This window comes from Hylobates moloch, unplaced genomic scaffold (assembly GCF_009828535.3).
Source record: "Hylobates moloch isolate HMO894 unplaced genomic scaffold, HMol_V3 SCAFFOLD_12, whole genome shotgun sequence".
NCBI classification, from domain to species: domain Eukaryota; kingdom Metazoa; phylum Chordata; class Mammalia; order Primates; family Hylobatidae; genus Hylobates; species Hylobates moloch.
Window position 1 is genome coordinate 13,198,129 of NW_026652287.1, and position 20,586 is coordinate 13,218,714.

The following is a 20,586-nucleotide window of genomic DNA, read 5'->3' on the forward strand; positions in this document are numbered from 1 at the left end:
CAACTTGTCACCAGACTAAAGAGGTTGATTGCATAGCAAATTCCATAACCATGGAACTTTAGGATTTGGAGGGTTAGGCCAAAAGAGAATTTGCTTAATAGGACCGTCTTCAGAATTGGACCTCTTGAATGGGATTTGCTATAGAAAGCATTTGTGGGGGCCAGCTCAGATTCCATTCTCAGAATACAGTGGTTACACTGGCTTGTTCCACTGGTTCTAAGCCATGGGGAGATTTTGCTTCCCTCCTCCCAGAGGACATTTGACAATGTCTGGAGACATTTTTGGTTGTCACAACTCGGGAGTACTACTGGTATCCAATGGGTGGAGGTCAGAGATGCTGCTCAACATCCTACAATGCAAAGGACGGCCCCACTGTAAAGCATTATCTGGCCCAAAGCCTCAATAGTGCCAAGGTTGAGAAACCTTGGTCTGTTCTAGTTTTAGTCCCATGTCTTCCTTGGCAATTTAAATACTGCTAGTGATGTCTAAAGCATGTAGACTGTGGCTCTAGGCCTACAGTGTTATATGAGAAAAATAGTTTCTTATTTGCCCACTCAAATGCTGAAGCTGTTTCCTGAAGCTGGGGAGGGTGGGGGTAGTGGAAATAGAGTCCAGTGTTGATCACTTTGTTTTCCCTTGAGTCTATTAATGATGAACGGAACTCTATTTGCCCTAGAGAGATTGTTAGAGGTAGATGAAAGAACCTTGAAAATGACTTTATTACTCTGCATAACTCAGGCTGTCTTTCAGAGAGCCACAAAAAAGAAAACATAAAATCGACCAAGGGTATACACATCTTGGCCTGTTCTCACTGGCCATTGAGTATTTCAGATGGGACGGGTGAATTCACTCTAGGGGGTGGTAGCAGTAAGAGCTGGCATCCTCATCTGGGGAAAGGTCCTTTAGTTGTATGAAAGACAAGACGACAATGTAGTTGTGGGAGCCAACCCTGAGGGCAGAGCCCAGTGGCTCGTCCTAGAGCCAGTGGCTGGGGTCCCAGAGACGGGGCTCTGGCTGCTGCTCCAGCTTTTGGGATCTTCTCCAAATGTCTGACTCACTATAGTGATGATGACTCTTAGGAGGACCCTGTGGATGTTTTTACAATTAATAGGGATGACTGGGGTTTTAGAAGAAATGTATACATATCTACAACTTCTGTGTTTTCTCCTGAAGACAATTACAGTTGGCATACCGGGGCAAAAGGCTCTAGTTTGTTTCTCCACTAATTTGCTGGTCAAGAGAAGTGCTGAAGCTTTTATTCCTCAGAAACTTTATGATTTGATGAGTGGTCTATGTCTTGGGTCTTCATCAATTCATTCAAACCATTTGTAAACATTGGTGGATGTCTTAGCCCATTTAGTGCTGCCTTAACAAAATACCTGAGAATGGGTAATTTATAAAGAACAAAAATTCATTTTCTCACAGTTCTAGAGGCTGGGAAGTCCAAGATTAAGGCATGGGCAGGTTTGCTTGTCTAGTGAGGGCTACTCTCTGCTTCCAAGATGGCGCCTTGTGCTTGGGTCCTCTGGAAGGGAGAAAAGCTGTGTGTCCTCATGTGGCAGAAGGTGCCAGGGCACATGAGCTGAATGCTGCCTGAAGCCTCTTTGGTAAGAACCTCAATTTCATTCATGAGAGGAGGGGCTCTCATGACCTAATCTCTTCTTAAAGGCCCTACCTCTTAATACTATCGCACTGGGGACATTTGAATTTTGAAGGTGACACAATAGCAGAGGAGAATCAGATATGGGAAGTAAATGCTTGAAAGTGAAATTGTGCTCATACAAAAGGAACTGAATTAAAATGAAATTTTGTTCTTTCCTAGACTGGCTCGTTCAGTCTCTGACCTCAGCCATAGATCGTATCATGATGTTCCAGGTTTTTTCTCTCAGCCTTAGGAGCCTTGGAGATTTCCTAATTGAGCTAGTTGAGGTGCAGGCACAATTTTCTCATCTGGCCTTTTGACTTCCTGTTTGTGGCCTTAACCCTGCAATACTGATTTACATTTTAGTAATTTTTAGGCTTTAATTTGGCTCTATAAATTCACCTGTATATCAGCTTCTAGAGGGAAAAATATATCTTCATTGAAAAGCAATTTGAGTTAAGCTTTAACTAACTGTAAGTCCTCACCCATAAAGGAAATGCTCATGAAGAAAGGATTACTTGGTCATAGGACACGATTTGACATATGGCTTTGCCCCTGCGATTTGGGCAAAACAAGGTCTCCTTTTCCACCTTTGTAAAATCACCATTAACCTTTAGCTTCTTGGGTATGGAGGCTTTCACGTGGTGGGCAGGCTTTCCGACTATAATGTGCTTTTTAAAGAAAATGAAATCCTTTGAATATGCACAGAGATGTGTTCTCTCTGACCATGTCCTCTTGTTTTGTGTCTCCTCCATCTCAGCAGTGACTTCACCTGGAAGTCCCCTGTGGCCCCAGGGCTTGGAGAACTCATGGGGTGACCGGCTCCAGTAAACTAGTCTTATTTTACATAGCATTTTCAGCTTGGGTTTTCTGCACCAGTGGGTAGAGCTCACTAGCGTGCTTTTCTGCTAAATTTAAAATGTTTCCTGATACCTGAGAAGAAAAGGCTTAAAGGGACACCCATAACCTTCCACCTTTTTGGAGGAGGGACATAGCCTCTTTTAGTGGATGAAAACAGCTCTGACTCCACAAATGTCCTGCTATCTCACACACCAGGGTCACGATCCCGGGCTGTCCCATGGGGCTTGTTTAGGAGCAAAAGGAAACAAATCCTCTGGCCTGGGGACACCACCAACTTGCCAAAGCCAGGAGCCTCTGCTGTTGCCCCTCTTCAGCTTCCCCTTGTGACTTGAGCTGTTCAGAGGGGCTCAGTTTTAGGGGTCCCTTAACAGGCTTCCAAACTGTGTGAATGGGTGAGTCACAGGAATGGTCCTCAGGCCTGGGCAGCTGGAGTAGCCCTGTCTGCTCAGAATCACAAGAATGGCACTGAAACACAACTCTCGAAGAGTTCCAGTCTCTTCTCCAAGGGACTGAATAAAATCAGAGCTCCTCCAGGCACATGTCCAATTATTTTTACAAAGTTTTATTGAAACTTGTACATCCAGGTGACAGTAATTCACTGTTTTGAAAACAGTAACAAAAAAGGGTACCTCCGAACTCAGGTATACCAAGTAAATACTGGAACCCAGGGAGCTCACTCCTCCCTCTCCCACCAGGAGCAAAGGGCGTAACGGGAGCTTCCGCTGACTCACAGGAACCTGGGCTCGTGGGCACATCTGTGGCGACTCCCGGGAAACTGAGTTGCGTGTAAAGAAGTCTGCTTTGGTCCAAAGGACATCTTCCTGACCCAAACTCAGAAGGCTGCTGTCAAGTTCTACATTCCTTTCAGAATAAGCAACAGCAACTGCTGCAGTCTTGCTAACTGGGGCAGAGGTCCTGAGCAAGGTGCCACGGGACCTTGTAAAATCACACTGTGTGATTTTATAGGGAGAAGGGTGGAGTGCCTCTCAGGTGTTCACGGTTAACACTGTCACCTATTATGACTGGAATAAAAAGCTGGACGATCTGCCAGCTAACTGGTCAGTCCTCAGAATCATCCAGCTGAATGGAGAAATCCGGCAGCAGGTTGAAAAGTCTGTTCTGAGAACAGATTATTGCTGAGCAGAGTTCATGTGACTTCTAGTCGTGGTGACTTAAAAAATGGCCTTAAGGCTGCAGAGCCAGCCACCTCTGGTTACAAAAAGAGTACTTAGTGCACGTGACTGTAAGAAACAATTGTAAAACTTCAACTAGAAATCAGAAAGCTTCTAATTTCTATAGAAATGACACCTCCCTGGAGCCGAGACACAATCTATTGCTGATTTTGAAGGAGAGGCAAGACCAACACTGTATTTAGTTCCACAGCCAGGCTTCAACAGGGACAAGTGGCTGGCCTTAAAAACACACAGATGACTGGAAACGATGTGTGGCCTCAGTCCCTGTTTCCCAGAATTTTACTGGCAAAGGAGTTAGCATTCATTTTTGGTTTAAGAAGAATTGAGAATGTGGGTTTAGAACTACACCCGGCCTCTTGCATCACGGGGCCAGGGCTGCAGATCCTCTGCCACCCCTCCCTCTTTTCTTGGACTTGATGAGTCCCCGAGGCTCAAAGCCATGGGGGTGCTAGGAGGACTGTCACAGACCGAGGCGCTGCAGGAGCTGCTCTGCCTGGACAAACCTTTAAGCAGGACCAGGGCAGGTATGAAATGTCTTCTGAAGAGTGTGAAATGAGCAATGTACAGTCCATTCCCTCTTGGGGAAAGCATGCACGCGTGGAGCCTGGTGGTGCGCTGTCTCCTGGGCCACCATCGGCCCCCGCTCTTCATATGGGCTTGTATAACAAGGTGGTGACGTACTTCTTCTTGTACCGGTGGGTTGCGCTGAGCACCATCACTCCATCCTAAGGAACAAGGTGGAAATGATCAAAGGCTGGACTGAGGGGCTCAAGCCTCAGAGTACATGAGAATCATTAAGGGCTTCATAAAACCACAAATTCCCGAGCCAACTTCAGAACCTGAGCCTGATGGCTTGTGTCAGACCCTGGAAGCTGCCCTTTAAGTCAGTCCCCCCAGGTCATTCCACTGCTGGGGGTCCTCAGAGCACACACTGGGCAACACAGTTCTCACGGGGACAGACATGTCATTACCTTGATAGACAGCGCGTATAGGTGGTTCAGCATGACGTGATTGGGCTCAGGAAGCAAAGCTGGATCACACTGTGAGGGAACAAAGGCAGCGGTGAGCATTTGGGATTTGGAAACCAAGATTCTCCCCTTTACTTCACAGCACCAAATATCAAAGGACAGGAGGCAGCGCTCAGGCCGACCTCTCTTCCCAAATCAGGCAGCGCAAGGGCTTGTCCAAGACGACAGGTGAGATGAAGGTCATGCCTTCTGACCTGAAGGGAGCTCCCTGCATGCGGCTGGAGGCATCGGTGTGTGTCTCTGGCCAGGCATTTGCCCTGGCCTCTTTGAAGTGTGGGCCGTGGCCCTGTCCTCTTATGGAGGGAGGGGCAGGAAGAAAGCGGCTATTAAAAGCACTTTCAGGGAACACAGGAAGAGACCGTCTGCACTAAACACTCCTGAGCAATGGATTCGAAACTTGTAAGACTCAATGAACCTGAAGAATGAAACGGATGCCTGGGCAAGACACCACTACTCTGGAAAAGCTCCCACCGGGCTGCACTCAGAGCTGCCCGCCGCGCCTTCCTAAGTTTTAAGAGAAGCCAGAAATGGGGATTTATTTTTTCATTGTTTACCCCCAACTTTTATAAATGCAATTCAAATGGAATAAAGTGTAGAACAACTGCTGTAGGCTTAGGATCCCAGAGCCTGGGCCAATCATCGTGTCGGCAAATACTCAGCAAGCTCCCACTGGGAGGCCATTCAGGGTGGCTGCTGAGAGCACCAACTACCAAGGATCTGGCACCAGCCAAGCCTGATGTGACTGCTGGCTCAGCCAGTTACTGCGTGAGCCTAAGAGGTGTTTTTAAAAAATTAATCAATTTCAAAGACTGACAGATAAAATTATGTACATTTACCATGTACAATATGTTGTTTTGAAATATGGATACATTGTGGAATGGCTAAATCAAGCTCATTAACACACGCATAACATGCTTACCATTTTTTTTTTGTGGTGAGAACACTTAAAAGCTACTTTTAGTGCACTGCTGATGGGCATGTAAATTAGTACAACCATTATGGAAAATGGCATGAAGGTTCCTAAAAAATTATAACTAAAATTACCACATGATCTAGCAATCCCACTACAGGGTAGATACTCCAAGGAAATGAAATCAGCATGTCGAGATATCTGTACTCCCACGTTCACTGCAGCTCTATTCATAATAGCCAAGACGTGGAATCAATGTAGGTGTCCACCAGTGGATGAATGGATAAAGAAACGAGGTACCGATACACAGTGGAGTACTGCTGAGCCTTACAAAAGGAATCCTGTCATCTGTGACAGCATGGATAAACCTGGAGGACATTAAGTGAAATGAGCCAGGCACAGCAGACAAATCCCATGTGATGTCACTTATGTGGAATCCAAGAAAGTCGAACTCACAGAAGTAGAGAGTAGAGTGGTGGTTGCCAGCGGCTAGGAGTGGTGGGGGTAGGGAGATGCTGGTCAAAGAATATAACATTTCAGTTAGACAGGAGGAATAAGTTCAAGAGATCGACTGTACAACACGGTGACCATTAATAATGTAGTCTTGAAAATCTCTAAGAGAGTAGATTTTAAGTGTTCTCCCTACTTCTCTGTGCCTCAGTTTCCCCATCCCTAAAATGGGGGTAATAATAGCACCTACTTCACATGGTTGTTATGAGGCTTGAATAAGAATACATGAAAAGCACTTAAGATTAGTTTGGGGCAAAATAAATGTTAACCCTTTAGTAGTGACAACTGTAACCACAGTTTACATTAGAGCTTGGTGCTACCTTGGACAGAGGGGTCCTGACATTCTCATATTCCCGCCCCCCGGGCCACTCTCAGCTGGTCTATTCCCAGCAGCAGTCTCCATCAGAGAAGATGGCTATGATGCCTCCCTTTTCTAGAAAAAACAAAACCTGGCCGTGCACAGTGGCTCACGCCTGTAATCCCAGCACTTTGGGAGGCCAAGGCAGGTGCATCACGAGGTCAGGAGATCAAGACCATCTTGGCTAACATGGTGAAACTCCATCTCTACTAAAAATACAAAAAATTAGCTGGGCGTTGTGGCGGGCACCTGTAGTCCCAGCTACTCGGGAGGCTGAGGCAGGAGAATGGTGTGAACCCGGGAGGCGGAGCTTGCAGTGAGCCGAGATCGCACCACTGCACTCCAGCCTGGGCAAAAAAAAAAAAAAAAAAAAAAAAAAAACAAACCTTACCAGCTTAGGAGGGCACTGAAAGTCATCTTACCCACCAACCTTTGTAAAGTTAGAGCTAAGGGAAGCAGTGTCGACTAAGTGCTTCTAAAGCAGAAGCTACGTGTCCTTGCAACTCTTCACCTGTGACCTATTTGAGACTGTTGCCAACTCAGTGCTGGAAAGATGGTGGGCCCCGCCAGCTGAGGCGTGCTGTCCTTACCACTGGCCTCTTCTGGGCCTATACCAGGATGGCTCCCCAGCTGCAGGGGCACTCCCAGCACAGGAGGTGACCTGAGAAAGGCAAGCCCTGTTGGAGTAGGGTAACAAGCACTGAGCCCCTGTCCTGGCAGCCCGGCAGGGACCGCTGTAGGGACACCTGCATGTGCACACGTTCATTCCTCGTCTCAGCACACACGCCCTCCACTTCAGAGTGGGGTGTTCAGTAGCAGCATGGTCACTTTAAGCACCTCATAAATAATGCCTCTTAAGAGGTAGCTCGGACCAAGCTGAATTCCTGGATTCCCAAGATTTATGGCTGTGCCATGCATCCCAGAGCTAGGTGGACTGGGCAGGCAATCCAGGTTAGATGGAACAGAAAACAGAATCACAACAGAACTGGCTGTTCTTCAGGATCCAGGAGGACACACACTTCTTTTCTGCATATAATAATTTCCTGGAGGAGAAATGTGTGTTACCTAGATATCCCACATTTCGATCTAGGAGTACTGATATTTCTAAAAGCAATTGAATGATTAAAACTAGATTCTAAAATGTGGGGGCCAGAGCATGAGTTCCAATATGTAGCTTACGAAGAAGGGATGGTGATAGAGTTTGTCATGAAATTTAAATTGAACAGGGCTCAGGCTGAGGCAGGCGTGAAAGACAAGGAAGAGAAGTGCAGAAAGGCTTTGCAAGACGAGGCGGCGGTGTCCACACCGGGAACCTCTTGCTATCAGCCCATCCCCACGGCAGAGGTGAATGGCACAGTGCACACTAGGGGGTGACACTGAGCTTGCTCACCAGCTGCTTTGCAAGAGGGGGACACAGGAAAGAAAGCAACTGAACATGACCCACGGAGGACGGTCCGGGCAGATGCCCACGTACTTACGGAAATCCCTGTGTCCTTGTTCAGGATCACCTGGAGGAGATGTGGGGGGAGAATGGGGGGCGCCCGAAAGCGCTCTTCGGGTTTGCAGACGTAGGGCTCCTGATGGTAGGGTCCTGGGGGAGAACTGGACAGCTCTGTTGGGAGATGGTAACAGGACATTTACTTTGAAAATCAGGCATTCTAGGAGCAGCCTTACTTTTGTTGTCATCATCTGATTTTCCTTGTCTCTTGTTCCCTCAATGCAGATTTACATTCTCTTGAAGGATGCACTGGTTCCAAGAGTGCAGAACAGAGGAGAGGACAAAACCCTTTTGGAATCTGGGTGACTAGCATACAACTCAGTAGTCAACTCAGATGCCCTGGTGGAAGACACGGCCTAGCCAGTGAGTCTGGGTCAGATCACAAGGAGGCTGTTCTCGATAACTTAATCCCACATGCACGGCAGAATAAGACTTCCTTCTCCCTTCAGGCTGGGCTGGCAAAACCACAAAGAAGCTGGAGGCTAAGTGAGGATTAAGTAGCTAAGTCCAAGTTACGGGCACCCTCAGCCGCAATACAACAGAAGATAAGGCAGTCTCTTTACACAGAGGCAGTGGAGAAAACAGGCTAAATGAGGCACATTTCAAAATGGGGGGGGAAATTGAAAGCCCAGTATCTAAAGGCTGTTTAACTCCATTACACTCAAGTTCCTTCCAAACTCTTGCTTGAGTATCTGGATTATTCAGATACACTGAGAAGCTGCTACAAGAGCAGGATTTCATAATGCTAGAACAGCTGGATAGTGACATTTGGCCAGCCAGAAGGTACCAAGCCATCATCCAAAGAACGCGTGGGATGGTTCTGGTCGCCAGATCCTGGGGCTGGTCCAGAGAAAGTCTGCTATGCCCCAGCTCTGCCAATTCCCTCGATGTCATGTTTTAGGGGACAAGCCCTGTTTATGTGACCCAACCATATCACAGCAAGAAACTGAGAAAAGCATTAAGTGCAGAAAACTGAGCCATAAGGAGTAAATAACATTGTGAGGAAGTAAGTGTCGAAAAAGAAGTCTGTAGAGAACGTGGAATTAGCTTCTTATCAGTGAGGGGTCCGTTTTCTTTCCCTAGGTGGAAACTTGACTAAAAAGCTTGTAAGTGGCTTAAAATTACATTTATCAGTAAGTTATATATTTTGGAGGATATTTGGGCACACTTCCTCCGTTCCCTGATTCTCAACTATCTGCAAAAAAACTAGATGATATCTCTAAAAGACTAATTACCCAGATCAAAGCACACTGATTTTGGATTTCCAAGTCCTGCTCAACAAACTGTCGACCACAGTGAGCCCATTGTGATCATTTTACCACTGTGATTTCTGAACTGGTAACAAGAAATCCTGGTGGCAGAACTTCCAGGCCCAACTAGACAATGATGAAGAACTGTCCTGTCAACGAACGGAATCTGTTTTCTCAGTGCGCCAGATATTCTCCTGGGGCATCTTTCCACTGCCTCCCTCAGAGTCCAGGAATTGTTGAGCTCCCGCCTCCAAGAAGGGGAACACTTTAGATTGTAACCCTCTTCCCCCTGCACTGTACGAATCATGTCCCAGGTAGTTTCTTCCTGTGAGGCTTGGATGGAAAGCAATTTATTGAAACCTCAATGCTTGAAAGGCTCTTACAAGATGGAGAAGTTTTACTGGGTCTGTATTTCTGTACCAAATAGCTTCCCATCAAGGAGAGCTGCGCTGTGCAGGCTGTTTCCCGTGGGGAGCCACATCCTCCCCAAAGGGATTCTGACAAGGTGCTAATGTACCACACAAGTGACCGCTAAGGTCACTGAGGTGTCCATTTACACCTGTCAGGCTGAAATTCTGCAGGCACCACAAGTGGGATGAGACATAGGCTTCCCCAGTGCTGGGCTGTCACTGACTCAGTGTGACCCTCCAGGGCCTCTTCAGCCCTGCCCTTGGCACGAGATCAAGCTATGGTTCCATTTCTGCTGTCTGCATTCTGTGGCCAAGCAGACCTACTGAATACCTGAGATGACCAGGGAAATGACTTGTAGCTCCCTTGGGGCTAAATTTCAACAACCTGACAGTTAGGAATTAAGTTCTGTGGCCCTTAAGAGGGGGCTATAAATGCCTATCTGACTGGGCAGCTTCAGCTCAAGAGAGGCAAGAGAAACAAGAGTATTTCTAGACTGTACAGCCCCCACCTGCACGCATGTGGTATAAAATAACTGTGTTCATACCAGACACATCGGAGCACTTTTGGGAATCCACCATTAAAGCATCAAATACTTCAAAGTCAGTTTTCTTCACTTGAATGATGTTGTTAACTGTGCCAAGCTGGCTGGTTACTATGGGCTGGGAAGAGACAGACAGGCAGAAATCATAACGTGGAAGGGCTGTGGAGTTATTCTTCAGAGGACTTGGAATTCCTGGCTGGAAGGCCTCATCTCCTGGCTAGCCACCCTGCTCATCTTGGTCAAGTATGCCAACTGTCTGACAGTTAGTGCTGCTATCCAGCTCTGCCACACACAGGCACTTTTACTAGCTGGGCAAAGGGACCTGGCGGCAATCTCTTGGGAAGGTGATTTGTTTGGAATGTGCAGGCACCCAGAGGACCAGAGGTGGGAGGAAGAGTACCTCGGAAGGGTCGTGGGTCCACTGACCATCCACAAAGAACTTGTACTGATGCTCTCCTTCTGGCAGATCCAGGATGGCTACAAAGTTATTGTGGCTGCGAGGAAAAAGGAAGCAGAGGATTTCAGTGGGGTGGGCTGCCCCCCGAGCTTACTTGCCAAACCAGCTACAGAACAAAATGTTTCCACATAAAACCAAGAGTTCAGCTGCAGGAGAACAAACATTTTTAGCCCATTTAGACAATTCAGCATAATGATCTCAATCTGGAAAGGCTATAAGGAAGCAGCAGTGTGACAGTTTCCTGAAAACTCACCTTGCTCAAATACCAGGAAACCACATCCCTAATGTTAAAAGGTCAACAGTTGGGCATTTGTGCTTCTCAAGCTTGCAAGGCTCCTGGATGCCAAGGAGGATGACAACACACGATCAACAGCAAGCTGCCTCGTTTTACCCTTTGTCACTTTGCCTTGGGCAGGAGAAGGGATCAATTGAATAGGAAGCTCAAACGTTCTCTAAAGAAACTTGCCGAACAACTGAAAAACCAAACTCTGGAAGAGCCCTTTCATTGGGCTGTTTTGTCCCCCGACTGGAACTGACCTGTGACTGCTGGGCTGAGTGGCTCCCTTCTTCTCCAATGGAACCGCTGGAAAGCAGGCAGCCCCTGACAACAGGCCTGACACTTTCTCCCTCATTTTATCAAGAATACTCACTAAAGGTGTTCTCTCACTGACAACTTAAGTCAGAAATCCATGCTGGGGTTCCTGATAAAATGTCTTACTATAATCCTTGCTAATGACACCTACATAGTATGTATTTTTCTAATTTTTCTTTTCTTTTTGGAGACAAAGTCTTGCTCTGTTGCCCAGGCTGGAGTGCAGTGGTGTAATCACTGCTCACTACACCATTGACCTCTCAGGCTCAAACAATCCTCCCATCTCAGCCTCCCGAGTAGCTGGGGCTACAGGTGTGCACCACCATGCCCAGCTAATTTTTAATTTTTTTGTAGAGATGGGGGTCTCACTATGTTGCCCAGGCTGGTCTTGAACTCCTAGCCTCAAGCAATCCTCCTGCCTCAGCCCCCAAAAGTGCTGAGATCACAGGCATGAACCCTCAGGCCCAGCCAACATGTACTTTTCAAACAAAGTATTATGGAGAGTCAAAGATAGATGAAACCTCAGAGATCATCTGGTCCAATGTTCCCTCTTTACAGACAGGAACGCTGAGGCTCAGGTGTTAGGAGACTGACAGCATGGCCAATGTGGGCTCAAATGTGGGTTTCTAAGACTCCCAGCCCAGTGCCCCCTTACTGCATTAAGAATAGATTTTTGTGTTTCTGTGGAAAAGTCCTGACTGAACAGATAGCTGAGGATCTGAAGTGAAAGATGTCGGTGACACAGAAATATTCTCTTTCTTCTGTACTCTAAACCTATAGACCACTAAGGTTTAACATTTGAACCCTAAGACTTATTAAGCACAATTATCTTTCCACTAGGCATCCATCTTGTAGAAACATCCATTTTCTGTTCTCTCACAGAGATGTTTTAGAAAGAAGAGAATTTATGTTAAGACAAATATGTGAACACTCCCCAGGCAATTACCTTCTGGTGAGGGGAAGTTTACTCCAGTTGTTGAAGGACCCAGATAAGTAAACTTCCTTTCCGCCCCCCGTCCATCGAAACACTGTTGGCCGAGCCTGGGCGGGAGCTTTATCATTCACTTCTAGATCATGCTGCCAGGCCAGGAATTCCTCCTTCTCTGGTGCCTAGAAGCAGAGCAGTTTACTCAGAAAGCCATAAGCGAGCTCCCTACAACAGACAATATTGACAATTCATTCTAAAGAGGCAGCTGTTACTATCTTGGTTCATGGTTAGGATCGGAAACTCACTAGTGGTGCCTCAGTTTCCCTGCCCGCAAAATAGAAATATATTTTTGAAGGTTGTGAAGACTGAGACAGTCCATGTGAGTGCTCTGCATAGTGTCTGACACAGTGAGTGCTAATTATTAGCTGTTGCTGTCATTAAAGAAGTTGACATCAAAATTCTAGAAGAAGCTATAAAACACACTCGGAAGGGGCTACTACGAATCCAAGACTAGCTTAATGTCATGTTCCTCCCTTAATCAGGCAAGATTTGAAGTACAGTCATGTGCACGAGGTCTTAGTCAACGATGGACTGTGTATATGGTAGTCCCATAAGATTATACCATATTTTTATTGTATCTTTTCTATGTTTAGATATATTTAAATACACAAATCCTTAAATACACTTGTGGAATAAGTGTCTACAGTATTCAGTAGAATAACATGCTGTACAGGTTTATAGCCCATGAGCAACAGGTTACACCATATACACTAGGTGATACGGTTTGGCTCTGCGTCCCCACCCAAGTCTCACCTTGAATTGTAATCCCCATAATCCCCACGTGTCAAGGGCAGGACCAGGTAGAGGTAATCGATCATGGGGGCGGTTTCCCCCATGCTGTTCTCTGACAGTGAGTGAGTCTCATGAGATCTGATGGTTTTATAAGCGTCTGGCATTTCCCTTGCTTGCTCTCATTCTCTCTTCTGCTGCCCTGTGAAGAGGTGCCTTTTACCATGATTGTAAGTTTCCTAAGGCCTCCCCAGCCATGCAGAACTGAGTCAATTAAACCTATTTTCTTTATAAATTACCCAGTCTCGGGTATTTCTACTTAGTAGCATGAGAACGGACTAGCAGACTAGGTTTGTGTCAGTACACTCTATGATGTTCATGCAATGATAAAATCACCTAATGATGTATTGCTCAGAACATGTCCCTGTCGTTAAGTGATGTATGACTGTACGTGAAAATTTAAGAGGAACAATTCTAGAACTGTCAACTTGAAAATGGCAAATCCAGATTTTGAGGAAGGGAAAAACTACTCACAAAGTTCTGTCTAGGGACTGGGGAATAAAGCAAGACAAAGACTGAACCCTCATTAGGATAAATGATAACCTCCAGTGTGGTAAGCTCCGTATAAGTGAGGTATTCCAGAATAAGAAATAAAAGTCATCCAGCTCTATCTGGATGACATAGGTAGTCATGCACCTTTTAGATTTTTTCCCAGTCAGAAGCCAAAGACTTAAAAAGAGCAGGAGGTTCAGGCTGGAAAAGACTCTTTAGGGAGTTAAGCAGGCTTCTAGCACCTTCATTTCAAATACTGACCTCAGCTTATCCAAATGATGCCTGCATTCTTTGAATTCTAACAAGATCTACATATTAAATAACAGACTGGAATCACTTCACACTAAGGATAACTAATTATACCCAAAATAGCACACTAGTGTAGTTAAAAGTATTCACGACTTTTTTGGTATCTGGGGATTTCAGTAACTTCTAATGAAGTGAGAATGGACGCTGCTTGAAATCATTCCCCATAGATTATGTGTGTGCTCAACATCTCCTGGAGGAGTTTTGGAATAGTAACAGAACAAATATTTCTGAAGAAAGTAGTTTTGATTCTTTTGGTGTCTTAAATAGCCTTCTTGGGACCAGGGACCAAAATTACCTCCTAGGGAAAGGACATCAAGTCATTAGAGAAACATGATTCTAAAGTTCACTTTGCACACAGCTCTTCAAGAATGCAACAAATTCAGAAAGCAAGTTCAAACCACAGGTTGTAGGGCCACATAAAAGCAGGCTCTTTGTAGTTAGGCTCAAAAGTGAGATCCAAAAGAAGGTGTGAGATGTGATCACCTCGCTCAACATGAGGACAAACACAGATGGAATGAGTTGCCAGGCAATTAAATGGATGATGATTAACATGAAATTGGATACTAACAGGGTCTGTTGGGCAGAAGGCAGCTTTATCTTTCCTAAACCTACTTTGTTCCTTGAAACAATTAGTTCCTTTTGGACATAACACATAAATACCAGCTGCCAGAATCACTAAGTGTCCTTGGACTGAGCCCTGCGGCTGGAAATATCCACCATATGAAGGTGGTTACCAGGAGTGTGGTTGAAGCAGGAGTTAAGTCACCTGAGTTTTTGAATTTAAACAGGCTGCAGCAGGAAGAAAAATGTTTGCACTGGCCTGCTTAAGTGTGATTAAGTCATATTTAAACAACACTAGAGAGAAGTTCAGAAGCTGCTGGCTGCCTCCTTCAGACAGACCCTCACTGCCCACTGACCTCTAGAAGTCGAAAGACTTTTCTATGTACGCTTTAAAAAAAAAGCAGGGTGAGGCTGGGAGTGGCGGCTCATGCCTGTAATCTCAGCACTTTGGGCGGCCCAGGCGGGCGGATCGCTTGAGGTCAGGAGTTCAAGACCAACCTGGGCAACATGGCGAAACTCCACCTCTACCAAAAATACACAAAATTAGCCGGGCATGGTGGTGCACGCCTGTAGTCCCAGCTACTCGGGAGGCTGAGGCAGGATGGTTTGAGCCTGGGAGACAAAGGTTGCAGTGCATCGAGATTGTGCTACTGCCCTCCAGCCTGGGCAACAGAGCCAGACTCTATCTCAAAGAAGAAGAAGAAGAAAAAGTAAACCGGGCGCGGTGGCTCACGCCTGTAATCCCAGCACTTTGGGAGGCTGAGGCGGGCGGATCACGAGGTCAGGAGATCGAGACCATCCTGGCTAACATGGTGAAACCCCGTCTCTACTAAAAATACAAAAAATTAGCCGGGCGTGGTGGCAGGCACCTGTAGTCCCAGCTACTCGGAAGGCTGAGGCAGGAGAATGGCGTGAATCCGGGAGGCGGAGCTTGCAGTGAGCAGAGATCGCGCCACTGCACTCCGGCCTGGGCGACACAGCGAGACTCGGTCTCCAAAAAAAAAAAAAAAAAAAGGTAGGCTGAACCGGCCAGCACCATAGCTCACGCCTGCGATCCCAGTACTTTGGGAGGCCGAGGCATGAGGATTGCTTGCACCCGGGAGACCAGCCTGGAGAACATACTGAGACCACCGTCTTTTTTTTTTTTTGAGACAGGAGTCTTGCTCTGTCACCCAGGCTGGAGTGCAGTGGCGCGATCTCGGCTCACTGCAAGCTCCGTCTCCCGGGTTCACGCCATTCTCCTGCCTCAGCCTCCCGAGTAGCTGGGACTACAGGCGCCCGCCACCAAGCCCGGCTAATTAGTGAGACCACCGTCTTTTAAAAAATAAGTAGGATGAATAAAAAGTATTGGGCAGAACTAAACACTTCTGGCAACTGCCGTCAGCTGTTCCGCTCTACTTTCAGCTTGTATATATTGTCTCCAAAATGGATAAACTCCCAAAGTAACTTTTACAAAAGCTCCAGTTTGTGTAAAGGTGAGGGAATTTGTCTCAAAGCAATGCAATTAATTACACCTAAGAGAAAAGCAGAAGCTGGGGCTCAATTACTGTTAGCTCGACTCTGAATTAATTAAGAATTTGAAACTCTGTCCCAGAGCTGCTTTCTCCTTAATGATGTTAAACGAAGTGAGTGCCTCCTCCCTCAGGGTGACTTTCTCATATTGGTAATTAGACACAGGTCCTTGGACCGCTAAGAGGACTCTTACAGGACCGTCTGGCTTTTAAGTGCACCGGGCAATGTACCACCTCCCTCCCCGTTCTGGTTTTCGAAAGGATGCGACGGGAATCTAGTGGAGGACTCCTCTCCTCAACATTAGTCAAGGGGAATCGGATTCCTCCACACCGCTCGCACCTTGATTTCCTCGGAGTGGAAGAGGTCGGCGTCTTCGGGGCTGTCCATCAGGATCTTGGGCCTGTCTCCGTCCTTGGTGCTCCCCGAGCTGTCCCTCCGGGGCGTCTTATGGCCACCATGCCGCTCCAGCGCGGCGCGCTCACTGCTAGTATTGCCCATGATAGGGGTCTGCGGGGACACAGGGAAGCCGGATGGAGCCTCACTGCAGGAAAGGGACCCTGGGCAAGGGATTCCCGGAACCGCGGGTCCCAAAGAGCCTGCGGAAGGAGTCGGAGCACCAGGATACCACGCCCCTCGGGCGAAGGTTCGGGCCGGGAGCCGGTTCTGGCCGAGTCGGCAGGGCTGCCGAGCTCTCGCAATCGCGCTTTACCCGCCCAGGCAAGCCGCAGCAAGAACGCAAGGCGCGCGAAGATAAACCCGCACTTTCCCAACCGCTCCACCACCTCTCAGCGACTTCCGCTTCCGGCGACTCCGTAAGTCCGCCCGGCCTAGGGCGTGGAGGTGGCGGCGGCCTGCTAAACGCGCGAGGCTATCTCGATTCCATTTCCGCTTCCGGTCTTGAGCGGTGCTGTAACAGGTGCCCCGGGGCTTCTCTGCAGGCCTCGAAGCGCGCAGTCGCAGTCGGCAGCCGGCCGCCCAGGGCCCGGCCCAGGACTAGGCGCTGCTGAGGGCCGGCAGGGGGCACCCCAGCGCGCGGGCAATCTGAGCCGTTTACGCGCTGGGCTGAATAATGCCATTTAGCTATCTTTGCTCACTTCTAGTTGATTCTACACTCAGCAGCCAGAGGGATCTTTCTAAAATGCAAATCTGATTCAGAAACTCCTCTTCTTAAAGCCCTTTTAATGCACGTGTTCTCACGCTTTACAGTGCATTAAGGTTAACCTGGAGCGCTTGTTAAATGCATCCCCCACTGCAGACCTGCAGAATCATGATTTCTGAAGATTAGGGTGGTGGTGCAGGCAGTCTTGCAGGTATTTGAGAAAATGGCAGACCATAAGATCTCTGGAAATTTCTTATGTCTAGTAGGTTGGGGGTTGTAAAATGCTGGAGTTATTAGTGTATTTTTATTGAGTGTGCAATCTTTTGATAGGTAATTTTGCAAGATATCTTGTAATCACTTCGGAAACATCCTCTGCATAAGATGCATTAGCGTTTGTCATTTATTCTGGTCAGTGCTTCAACAAGAAGTGCATACAAATACGGTAGTGAAATATTCTCATCTTCTCACTGTCAGTCATTGTCATATTTTGTGGGTTTTTTGGTGTGTGAGTATCTCAAAATACTTTGCATTTGCCGGGTCAGGTCATGCATTTCACCCACTGAACATTTATTTAGTACCTAAAAAAGTACCAGACATTGTGCTAAGGAAATGAGGAACACAAGATGACTAAGATAAGGTTTCCTGGAGGGAATTCGGCAGTATGCATCAAAAATTTAAAAATGCACCTTCATTTTGACACAATTTTACTCCTAGGAAACTTGTGCAGAAATACACACATGAAAATTATTTACAAGCATTATTTACAAAATATTTACATGCAAAAATATATTCTAAGATGCACTTGTCACCCCCCATACCCCCATATATTTTAATTTCTGAAATTGGATGCTTTTTACAATAATGGAATCTTATACTTGGTGAAATAAGGAAATGAAAAACTACAAAATCCTAAAAGTTGTTCAGTAGGAGAATGGCAAAATGAACGGAATATATTCATTTTGTAGAATGCCAAGCAATTTTTAAAAAGGGAGAAACAATTTTTAGGTCACTATGGGGAAGTGTCTATGATATTGCAAGGTCCGGAAGCAAGTGAGAGAACATGTTCAAGGGCAGGAGCTCTGAATTCAGCCTGGCCGGGTTCAGATTCTGGCTTTACCATTTAGTAACTGTCACCTTAGTCTCTTCTTTTGTGAAATGGGAATAAAAATAACACCTACTTCATAGGCTTGTTTTGTGAATTAATCAGGAATGCGCATAAAAATGCTTAGCATAGCACTTGACTCTTAGTAAACACTCAATAACTGTTAACGCTTTTATTTTTTTATTTTTATTTTTATTATTTATTATTTTTATTATTTGTTAACACTTTTATTTTTATTATTTATAGGCTTGCAAATGGAAAGTTCTGGAAGGGTATACAACACATTGTTTATAGTGGTCTTCTCTGGGGAGAGGAGGGAGATTGCAAATAGGAGCAGATGGAAAAGGGACTTTCACTTTTTCATTTATATAGGTCTGTGTTTGAAAATTTTTCTATTGTGAGGATGTACTACTTTTTAATTAACAAAAATAAGATATGGTTCCAGCCCCAAAGGAATTAATACAGTACAGGCTGGCACAGACCCACAGAAAGGCAATAATATAGATAGGTAAGGGATTCTGTGGGAGCCCAGAAGGGACTTAAGCCAGGCCAGGAAAAGGGATTGGAGCCAGGAGGGTCTTCCTGGAGCTGATGACTGAGAATTTGAATGTATTCAATATAATCAGAAATGTTGAATGTGCTTGCTGAATTAAATAAGCTAAGATACTGTGGATGACCCAGGATATCTTCTTTGAGCTGCTTTTCTAATAGTGGCCCTGACTTGGTTACATGAGACAGTGGGGTGTTGAGTTTTGAAATCTCTCCCAAACAGCTGGAGAGATAAGAAAGAACACATGAGCTGTGGATTCTTTATCTGAGCTATGCAGATACTTTGATGCATGAAGAAGGTTTTAAGACATCTGCTCTAGCTTGAATAAGATAACAGCGAAAGCATGGGTGGCCCTTGATGTCAAATACAATCAACAATATCCTGAGGATGCTGCCAACTGCTGATTGGAAAGTCTTACCACATTGTATCAAGATTTCATGACAAAGAAACTAACATTGGTATCTATCAGCTATTGACCCCATATTGAAAATCATGAGTAGGGTAGACTCTCCAATTACAAGTGTCTACTTGGGTCCCAGCTGTGTCTCTCGTGGGTCATTTTGTGTTACTTATCTATGTAACAATGGTTTGTGACTTTCCCAAGCATCAGAACATCTCATCTTTCTCTGATTCTCTGCTGATATGGATGTCAGACCATTCCATCTTGGGGGCTGGAGGTGTGCCAGGAAGTACAACTGTTAGCACATTGCTGTGTAAGAGGCATCATCTACTCACTGCTGTCTGTCTGGCACCACGGCAAAGACAAATGACAAATACCCTAGATTCTCCCCCAAACAAACCAGGGCAATTTTAACACAGCCACAGCCAGGAGCACCCCTCCCTCACCCCCGCAACCCTGACTTCAAATTCACTCCAGCTCCAAGCACAAAAAGAAATAGGTTTTCAAGTCCTTAAAAGTCACCCAGAGTGAGATAAAAATCTCATTTATCCTTAAATTTATGATTAAAGGGTTAGGGATAATGTTTTGGGGCCTCCTCCATAGGATGGATTAGAATCAGTGTAGCACTTCTGAACTGACCAACCCATTTGTTTTATATAAGGAAGAGTCTAAGGCCCAGAGATCAAACAGTTTTGCCTGAGGTCACTCAGATGGTCATAGGTCATACTGAGACTGAACTCTGGATCACCTGGCCACTCCCCACTACATCATGGTCATGGCACCTCATCAAAAAGACCTTTCATTCCCCAGCTGGCCTGTCTACAAACATTTGTACTGTTCTGAAGAACCCTACCCATCTAAGAACAGCCAGGGCTCTGATCACAAATAACTCAATGGCAATATTGAGTGCCAATTATGAGCCAGGCACTGTTGCACACTCTTGGTTGCAACAGTGAACAAAACCAAGTTCTTGCCCTCCAGAGGAAAGAGTCCACACACATATGCACATATTGTGAGAACATGCAGTGTTCTCACTAAACATCGGTAGCTGGAGGAAGAAATTTCACATTTGGACTATGCTGTAGACTAAATTGTATCCCTCCAAAATTCATACATTGGCACTCCCACTCCCAATTTGATAATGTTTGGAGGTGGGGCCTTCAAGGGGTAATTAGAGTTAGATGAGCTCATGAGGGTGGGGCCCCCATGATGAGATCAGGGTGCTTATGGGAGGAAGAGACGCCGGAGAGCTTGCTCGCATGCTGTCTATTCATGCCCATGCTCAATGGAAAGGCCATGTGATGACAAAGCAAGAAGGCGGCCATCTGCAACTCAGGGAAAGAGCCCTCACCACACATCAACCATCCTGGCACCCTGATTGTATTAGGCCATTCTTGTATTGCTATAAAGAAATATTTGAGGTTGAGTAAGTTATAAAGAGGTTTACTTGGCTTATGGTTCTGCAGGCTGTACAGGAAGCATGGCTCTGGGTATCTGCTTGGTTTCTGGTGAGGCCTCAGGAAGCCAAGGGGA

The 20,586-nt window shown here is 46.1% G+C and overlaps 1 protein-coding gene across 1 annotated transcript; it reads right to left on the reverse strand.

The window, feature by feature from the left end:
* Nucleotides 1-3,044: 3,044 nt before the first annotated feature.
* PRKAB1 (protein kinase AMP-activated non-catalytic subunit beta 1) lies at nucleotides 3,045-16,722 on the reverse strand. Its single transcript, XM_032168544.2, has 7 exons — nucleotides 16,242-16,722; nucleotides 12,198-12,361; nucleotides 10,603-10,696; nucleotides 10,206-10,320; nucleotides 7,981-8,114; nucleotides 4,668-4,736; nucleotides 3,045-4,421 (listed from the first exon to the last, which is right to left on the reverse strand). The coding sequence occupies exons 1-7, from the start codon at nucleotides 16,398-16,400 to the stop codon at nucleotides 4,344-4,346; spliced, it is 813 nt and encodes a 270-aa protein (XP_032024435.1). The 5' UTR covers nucleotides 16,401-16,722; the 3' UTR covers nucleotides 3,045-4,343.
* Nucleotides 16,723-20,586: the final 3,864 nt, after the last annotated feature.

Excerpts from the sequence above, each read along its gene's own strand:
- PRKAB1 (XM_032168544.2), bottom strand. The coding sequence starts at position 16,400 with ATGGGCAATACTAGCAGTGAGCGCGCCGCGCTGGAGCGGCATGGTGGC. Across the intron at positions 10,697-12,197 it reads AAACTTCCCCTCACCAGAAG|CCACAATAACTTTGTAGCCA; the intron begins GTAATTGCCTGG and ends TTTTCCTCGCAG. Across the intron at positions 4,422-4,667 it reads TATACGCGCTGTCTATCAAG|GATGGAGTGATGGTGCTCAG; the intron begins GTAATGACATGT and ends CTTGTTCCTTAG.